The sequence below is a fragment of the Elephantulus edwardii genome, unplaced genomic scaffold (assembly GCF_000299155.1).
Source record: "Elephantulus edwardii isolate Elephantulus edwardi_28Jun2011 unplaced genomic scaffold, EleEdw1.0 scaffold00098, whole genome shotgun sequence".
In the NCBI taxonomy this organism is placed as follows: domain Eukaryota; kingdom Metazoa; phylum Chordata; class Mammalia; order Macroscelidea; family Macroscelididae; genus Elephantulus; species Elephantulus edwardii.
This window is the reverse complement of record NW_006399848.1, coordinates 9,880,435-9,889,547: the sequence shown is the minus strand read 5'-3', so window position 1 is coordinate 9,889,547 and position 9,113 is coordinate 9,880,435. Positions and strand designations below refer to the sequence as shown.

Sequence of the window (9,113 nt, the reverse complement as noted above, 5' to 3'; positions counted from 1 at the left end):
CTTTCTCAATGCAATTCATTTTTTTAATTTCCTGGCTGGTGGTACTAAGAGTGTTGATCATGGATCCAAGCAAGCAGTAATTGTTAACAATCTCTTTACCATGTATTATGATGCTGCCATCATCAGCCCAGTGGTGAGAATCTTGGTTTTCTTAATGCTGAGCTTCAATCCATATTGAAGGCTGCAGTCCTTGACCTTCAGCAGCAAGTGCTTCAGGTCCTCCTTTCAACCAAGACATCTGGCATTAGGTATAATATTCCTAGTGCCCTGGCCTCTTCTAAATCCAGCCTGCACTTTAGGCAGTTCTCTGCTGATCTACTGTTCCAGTTGTTTTTGGATAATCTTCAGCAGAATCTTGCTTGCATGATATCAATGGTACTGTTTGATAATTTCCACACTCAGTTCAATCACGTTTCTTTGGAATGGGAAAAATATAGATCTTTCCAGTCAGTTGGCCAGGTAGTTGTCCTCCAGATTTTTTGGCACAACTTGGTGAGCACATCCAGGGCACCATCTGTTCATTGAAATATGTCAATTGGTATACTGTCAATTCCTGGGGGCTTGTTTTTTGCCAATTCTTTCAAAGCAGCTTGAACTTTTTCCTTCATCACCACAGGCTCTTGCTCATATGTTGTTTCATTAAATTCTTCCATGTCCACCAATTCCTTTTGGTACAATGATTCTGTATACTCTTTTCATCTTCTTTTAATGTTTCTTGGCTCATTTAATATTCTGCCCAAAACATCCTTAAGTATTGCAACTCAAAGTTTGAATTTGTTTTTCAATTCCTTGAGCTTAAGAAATGCTGAGTGAATTTGGCCCTTTGATTTTCTGACTCCAGCTTCTTGCATATTTCATTGTAATACTTTGTCTTCTTGTGCTGCCCTCTGGAATCTTCTGTTCAATTCCTTAATATCTTCCATTTGCTTTGGCTTCTGAGCACTCCAGTGCAATATTTAGAGTTTCTTCTGACATGCAACTTGGTCTTTTCTTCCTGCTCTGTTTTTGTAATAACCTTTTGCATTCTTCATGCATGACATTCTTGATATCCTCCCACAGCTCATCAAGTCTTCGCTCATTAATAAAAGCTTAGATGCTGAAACAAAACAAACAAACAAAACCCCAACAAAATATCTATGAATGATTGAATAGAAAACCAATTTGTTTTGTGTATTTTCACTAAAATGAAACTAAAAACAAAGAAATCCACTGCAAAACCAGGAACTAAATCTGTTTTTCTATAAGTGCACACCCACCCCTCCTTACCCACCTCTGAAGAACTACTTCATAACCTGAGTATCTGTGACTCTCCCCAAATTAGTTTGTGGCTATGGGTACTCTCTTCAAAGTGTCTGTATAAGCTGTCATACTGGATTGGAATCACTGTGAGCTCTCGCGCTCTCTCTCTCTCTTTATTTTTCCCACTGTGAGGTCTCTTGTTCCAGTGAACTCCAGGGCCTTTAGCCAGAAACTGTCCTCTAGTAGTATTAGGAGAACAAAGGGAAGGCAAGCTACTTAGGGTGAATTAAGTTCCACCAAATTCTTAATGACTCCTATTTTCCTACTTAGCAAACCTTATTTATTTAGGATTGCCTGGGTGATACAAATACACACTCAACCACTAACCAAAGAGCTGGCATTTAGAAGCCAGCAAGAGCACCAGATGACAGGTGTGCCAATCTACTCCTAAAAGGTCTCAGACTTGAAAACACTACAGAACAGTTCTATTCTGCATATGTAGGGTCATCATGAGTTGGAACAGATTGAAGGCATCTCAAAACAGTAATATATTTGCTAAGGCATGGTGGTACATGAGATGTCAGTGCCCTCCGTCATCTGGTTATAAATTTTACATACACATATATGCAGAAAGCCCCTGCTAAAATGTCAATCTTGAAAAGAGCTGTTACTAAAGTGGAGATAGCCCTCCATGTCAGTATTGATAATGAACTGAGGACACACCTAGACAGTGACACTAATTAAGTTTATCCTCTGTAAATATACTCATGCACTATGTGCACAAGGCCTTGGCTTGCACTGATAGGCTTCTAGGCTTTATCTTATCTCTTGATGGGTGAGACAGGTCATGAACCTCTGTTAAGTAACTACTCTGATAGAATGTTATCCTCTCAGATTAAAAATTAAGGTGAGAAGGAGTAGAAAGGTTAATTTTCCCTCTCATCTTTAATAAGATCCTTTGGAGCTAGTATGCACATATAAACCAAGGAGAAAGATTGCAAACTAAAGAAAGTTACTGCATCTGGAACTGACTTTGCATCTATCAGGGTTCAACTTTTCTTTCATACATTGTAATAAATCAGTTCAGGTAGAAAATAAGTTATTGTCATACTTTCTTCAGTAACAGTCTGAACAGCTTCAGTCTTAGGAAAACAAGTCTCACTGTTGGGAGCTGCACCTGTTAGAGATCTAGCATTCAATCTGAGAGCTTGGCACTCGCCGCATGTTGAGGGCATGCCGGTGTATTTCTTGCATCTGTCTGATCCGGTCCTTCTGCCACATCAAGTTCTGAGGCATCGGGTATCTCTGTGTGCCGTGCAAGTACCGGTAGGGTATTCTCACATGGCAAGCAGTGGCTCTACAACGAGGCTGTGGCATGGGAGGGAGAAGCATCCAGCGCTTTCTCTCAGCACAGTATCGATAGGCTTCTTTCCAATACTGTTTATCAATATCATCACTGTTTTTCCAACCTCCAATAATGAAAACATCATCTTTGTAATAGCAAATGGCTGCTCCTTCAATGCTCAGTACTTCTGGAGATAAGCTTTTGAGGATCTCATCAGACACCTGGCTGGCAATTTTTCAAGTAGCCTCTTCGTTTTCTAAAGAGTAGCTCTTAGGACAGCATGAGGTTGTCTGGTAAAAGTTTGAATTAACCACAGACATTTGGAAAAAGCAGTAATTGTCAATCAGTGGCAAAGGCTCTACATCCTGCCACTGTCGAGTCTCTGTATCATAACAAGTAATGACTGCTTTCAGCCCATCTTCAGTGTCGCGATCCACGGGCGTGCGGGCAGCAATGTACATGAACCTGTCTTCGATGGTGAGTGCTTTGACATCTCGAAGAATCTTTGGTGCTGATTCCAAGTTGTGCCACTTATCGAGCTCAGGATTATAAACAGTCACATCTTTAAAACCAGGACTAAAGTTGCCACGTCCTCCAATGCTTTAGAGCTTCCCTTTGACTTCTGTTAACCCAAAAGAATGCTTTCTTGTCATCAGACTACAAACATGCTGCCATGTATTCAAATTTGGGTTATATCGTTCCACAGTTTTAGCAAACCCCGGCTCCATTGATCCAGCAACATATACGTAGGATTCTGTTACTGCAACAGCATGCGCATCAAGGTGATTATGAATATGAGGCAGGTTTACTCATCTGTCTTCAAGAAAGGTTAACTTTAAGGTAGAAATTGCATTCTGCAATCTAGTTTTACCACAACAATGGTCTGTCTTACCACATCTAAATAGCTTTGTTCATTCTTAAATGGTATCAAGGCTTTGAGTTCTTGAAGGTCATTACTTCTGAGTTGTTGTTGTTGTTGTGTGCCCTGAGTCATTTGCAACTCTTAGCAACCCTATGTACAATAGCCCCAAACCCTGCTCTGTATGCCAATCACACTGTCTTTGACACACCCACCCCAATTACACCAGTCACTGCATCAATCTACCTCATAGTGTCTTCCCCTCCTGCACTGTCCCTCCACCCTCCCAAACGTGATGTCTTTCTCCAAGGACCGGTCCTTCCTTACAACATGTTCAAAGTGTGTCAGACGAAGCCTCAGAATCCTTGCCTCCAAAGAGCAGCCCAATTTAACCCTCTCCAAGATGAACCTGTTTATTTTCTTAGCAGTCCATGGTACATTCAATACTCTTCTCCAGCACCACAGCTCAAAGGCATCAATTCTCCTTCTATCCTCCCTAGTCATTGTCCAACTCTCTGATGCATAACAAGTGATTGCAAAGACAATGGCCTGTATGAGGCACACCTTAGTCTCCAGAGTGACACCATTGCTCTTCAGTACTTTGGAGAGGTCCTTGACAGCAGACTTTTCCATTGTAATATGTCTTTTAATTTCCTGGTTGCTGGTGCCAAGAGTGTTAACTGTGGAGCCAAGCAATTTAAAGCTGTGAACAATCTCAAGTTAGACTGACAAAATAAGTTATGCCCCTAAATTGATAAAATGCCATTCACATGACTGAAATCAGTCTTAAAAACCAGTGGTAAAAGATAGTGGCAAAATTTGGGATTGTAGTAAATGACTGAATGTTACGAAGAGTGACCAATATATGTGGTCTCAAAATTGATGTAGGTCAGAAGGTAGGAAGATGCACTATTTTATTAGACTTATGACATTGTGTTGATAGAAATGAGATTTATGCAATGTAGAAATATATTATTGTTGTTGTGTACCGTAGAGTCCAAACTAACCCATTGCTGACCCCCTAGTACATTTTCAGAGGTAGTTAATCACATGACAGGAGACTGCCCATCCTTCTCCCAGAAAGCAGTTGATGGACTCGAAACACATGCCTTCAGGATCGCAGCGCAGCTTAACTTTAGGAAGATACTTCCTATAAAGAATTTCCCTGGGTGTAACTTTCTCCTACTTCTTAGTTCATTACATGGACAGCTTGAAGAACCCAAAGTTGGGTCAATGATTATATTTTGAAAATTTTCTTACATAAGAACTACAATGCTAAATCATTTAATGTTCATTAAGTAACTAAGGTTTCTCTAGATGTTTCCTCATTCTCTTTATAGGCACTGTCTTGGGACAAAGTCTTATTCTTCAAAGAATCCTGCATTACCAGGTAGTAAGATTTCAAGTGTACAGGATTAAATTATTGCTAGGGTTATCAAGGAAAACTAAGGAGCTTTACTGTGGGTTAAAACAGTATCTTAAAAGGCTAATGTGAGGGGAAAGAACCATCTAGCCCTCTATTCTCATTGATCCTTTCTAATCCTCAAGTTTCTTTTTAAAAAGCAAAATAAGTGTTTAAGACATTTAATGTCTTTTTGTGAGGGGGAATCTTAAATGTTAAATAAAAATTGCTAAGATCCCTCATCTACTCTAGGAAGCTTTTGTGGCTTAGTGGATAAAGAGTTGCACTACTAACCCAAAGACATGGTGTTCAAGGCTCCTGCTTGTTCTGTGGGAGAATGTTGGGCAGCTTCCTTTGTGATTTAGAACCTCTGAAAACCTGCTGGAGTGTCTGTTGAGACTTGAAGGCAATCAAATTTAATTTTTTTTCCTTTTTGGTCAGTACAAAATAAGTAAATAATTGTGCTGCTCACAAATTGCTCTCGTTAAGTATGCTGAGAGCAAGTGGAATACTCTACTGCCTGTATGTTCACTCATCAGCTGGACTACATGTCTCAGGTCAGGGTCTTGCTGTCCCCAGTACTGTGCTTCTGCTTTTACTGTGCCTCTACTCACTACTTAGCCTAATGACTGAGCCATTAAAAGAAATCAATACACTTATTATTAAGGCAAGCACACATGTATGTCCAAATTCTTCCCCAGAAATGTCTAAAGAAGCCAGAAAAGCAATAGGTATGGAGTAGGGCACACATATTTAATTTTTCTTGGAGAATCTTAAGGGCTTTGGGTAAAAAAGTTATCAACTATCTTTTTTAGGTATGTAGCAAATGTGCTGTGTACTGTGCCACTTTTATGTATTTCAAAACCATTTAATTTTGATCACTATTATTTCCAATGACTTCCTTTTCTCGGCCTTCTCCACATTTTTGAGGCCTTGATTTATCTGTGTACCTTCTTCTCAACATATTTCAATACTTTTATATGTTAAAAAATTCTGTATTTTCCCATTATTTTTTTCTCTTATTGATTATGATAATGCAAGAAAAGACCACTCAGAAATTCCAACTGGCAAAGCATAAAGTTTTATCAAGATGAATATATGTTTGTGTTTTAAGTTAAGATAGAGACAGGGTTCCTGTTACAAGACATAGGAAATTGTTGCTGTTGTGTAACACTGAGTCAGGACCAACCCATAGCTGACTATCCATGGCAGGAAGAGGTTGTTTCTGAAGTAGTTAATCGAATGAGAGGAGACTGCCCATAGCTGGTGGATTCTAACTGTGTACCTTTAGAATTGCAGTGCAGCTTCTTGCCACTAAGCCACCAGAAATTGTAATTGATTACTAGCCTCATCATGTAATATTTTCAAAGCAGTTACTAAGCAGACCTTGCTTCTTATCTCCCTGGGAAGTTACTTTTTAAAATAAAGTGTTTAAACAATGGTTGTCAATCCTGTATAAAATTGTTTAGCCTTGCAGTCCAGATGATATACCAAATCTTGAGGTTCTGCACTTCCCCTCATCCTCCTTCCCGTAAGGGTTTTAATCTTGTGGATTTTGAAGAGATAATGATCAGGATAGGGCTAAGTATGGATGTAACAAACGTGGGATAAATTGAGCCCTTTTTAAAAATACCTTCTCCCACTTTTTTAATTAATTTTAATGAACATTTACAGAAATTTTGGATTTCCATTCATTCATTGTTGCATTTTTCTCCCTGCCCACCCCTTCCTCCACCCCCCTCCCCCCAGTTCACTCCTCTCTCTAAAAAGTAAAATTCCTTCACTGGTATATAATCCCCAACCCCCTTTTATCCTATGTTGCTAAATTGTATGTACATCCCACACAAGCAGGCATTTAGTAGGTATGTGGGTTCTTGGCAGAATATCCCCCTTCCAATTTATCAACCTCACCTATCACTCAGTGAGTTTAAAAAGTTTCATCTCAAGTAACGGGGTTTAGTTGTATGGTTTCACCGTTAGTTTCCCCTTCCCCTCCGTTGTCACTTTCTTCTAGGTAACCTTTCCAATAAATCACCCACCACATTTGTGACAATCTATGCCTTAGTTTCAGATGAACTCTCTGATAACGGCACACTGTTAGTCCTTTTCAGATTTTCATGTCAACCTTGTATTCCTAACTCTGATAAATATTGAAAAATCTGATAGGACATGTTACGAACATTTTTTTGTTCTTCCAAGTAGGTGAGTTTATCAGATGAAATTATCTTAATGCTAATTGTTGCTAAACCCCACATTCCTTTATTACGTTTCTCCCCAATCGCAAATATTTAAAGTTAGATTGGCATATACAGCTTGTTACTGTCTTGTGACAGAAAAGTCACTATTAGTTGTGGCTTTATGTGTCAAAGTTTTAGAACCAAGGTAATTGAGTTAATTTACTGGTGTATGCCAAGTATGTAATAACAAGTACATATCCATCCCTGGAGTATATGTTGATATTAGGTGGCTTGATTTATGTCTTTTAAATAATCCTCCACTATCTTGAACCTTCTAGCTTCCTTTATGCTCCACAGTTCCCACCTCAACTCCCTATCTTTCCAGCATCTCCACCCTGACCCTCACTACCTCCCATTAAGACTCTTCACTGCTTTGTTCTCCCCCCTCTTCAATCTCCCTTTCTTCCACCCACTATTGTTGTAAATCAAGCCTCTTCTCATTATAGCCCAATTCAACGCTTTCACCTCAATCTCTACCCAAGTCCCCCCCCCCCCCCCCCGAATCTCTTATCCTACCCAGTTCTCCATGCAGTCTCTTTTATGCCACTGGACGCTGAAATGATCAGGACAGTTTTCACTTAACCATGAAGTCTTTATTAATTGAGTTTTGATTATATAATGCAGTATTAGTAAATAGAAAGGAATCGAATAAAGAGAATATATCAATTAAAAGTATAATTTGAAGGAGATGGGTATAGGGAGTTAGGTTGGGGGTAGGGAGCTGGGTTGAGGGTAGGGAGTTAAAATTAGTGGAGGGAGCTAGGGTGGGGGTAGGGAGTTGGGATCAGGGTAAGGTGGCAGGATTGGGGGAGGGAATTGTGATGGAGAAAGGGGTTCTGGATGGGGGAAGGGAGTCTGGATGGGGTACGGGGTTGGGTTCAGTGGAGGGAGTTGTGGTGGGGGAAGGAGGAGTTGTGAGGAAGGTGAGAACTGGGATGAGGGAAGAGGGATTTGGGATGGGGGAAGGAGGAGTTGGGATGGGGGAAGGAGTTGGGATTCTGGGAGGAGGAATTGGGATTCAGGAGGAAGTTCAGTTTGGGGAAGGAGTTGGGTTGGGAGGAGGAGGAGTGGGGTTGAGGGTGGTGGAGGAAGTTGAGGTGGGGGAGGGAGTTGAGGTGGAGGAAGGGATTGAGGTGGAACAGGGAGTTGGGCTGGAGGTGGAAGAGGAAGTTGGGGTGGAGGTAGAGGAAAACGTTGGGGTAGAGAAAGGGCTTGGAATGGAGGAGGGAGTTGGGATAGAGGAGGAAATGGGGGTGGAGGAGGGAGTTGGGATGGGAGAGGAAGTTGAGGTGGAAGGAGGAATTGGGGTGAGGGAGGGAGTTGAGGTAGAGGAAGGGGTTGAGGTGGAGGAGAGAGTTGAGGTGGAGGAGGGAGTTGAGGTGGAGGGGGCTGAGGTAGAAGAGGGAGCTGAGCTGGAGGAAAGGGTTGAGGTGGTAGAGGAGGGAGCTGAAGTTGAGGTGGAGGAAGAGGTGGACGTGGTGGAAGGAGCTGAGGAGGAAGAGGGAGTTGAGGGGGAGGAGGTAGTTGAGGGGGAGGGAATTGAGAAGGGAGAGGGAGTTGAGGTGGAGGAGGGAGTTGAGGGGGAGGAGGGAGTTGAGGTGGAGGAGGGATCTGAGGTGGAGGAAGTAATTGATTTGGAGGAGGAAGTTGAGGTGGAGGAGGGAGTTGGGTTGGAGGAGGGAGTTGGGGTGGAAGAGGGTGCTGAGGTAGAAGAGGGTGTTGGGATGGTGTCAGAAGGGGAGGTGGTGGCAAGGAGGTAGGATGGGAGTAGGGAGGTGGGACGGAGGGAGGGAGGTGGGGTGGAGAAAAAGAAGATAAAATGGGGGTAGGAAGATGGGATGGGGGTAGCAGGTTGGGATGGGGGTAAGGAGGTGAAATAGAGGAAGGGAGATAGAGTGAAGGTTGGGAAGTAGAATGGGAGAAAGGAGGTGGGATGGGGGTAGAGAAGTGGGATAAGGTGGGGGGCTGGGATGGAGGAAAAGAGTTAGGATAGGGATAGTGAGGTGGAATAGGGGAAAGGAGGTGGGATGG

At 41.9% G+C, this 9,113-nt stretch overlaps 1 protein-coding gene and 1 pseudogene across 1 annotated transcript in view; both read right to left on the bottom strand.

Moving 5' to 3' along the window:
* Positions 1-2,427: 2,427 nt before the first annotated feature.
* On the bottom strand, positions 2,428-7,610 carry LOC102870011 (annotated as a pseudogene).
* A 502-nt stretch (positions 7,611-8,112) lies between these two features.
* LOC102869612 (mucin-2-like) overlaps positions 8,113-9,113 on the bottom strand; it is a 4,028-nt gene continuing 3,027 nt past the window's right edge. The window contains exon 2 of the mRNA XM_006891502.1: positions 8,113-8,693. Coding sequence (XP_006891564.1) covers positions 8,113-8,693 — 581 coding nt within the window. The remainder of the gene's footprint in view (positions 8,694-9,113) is intronic.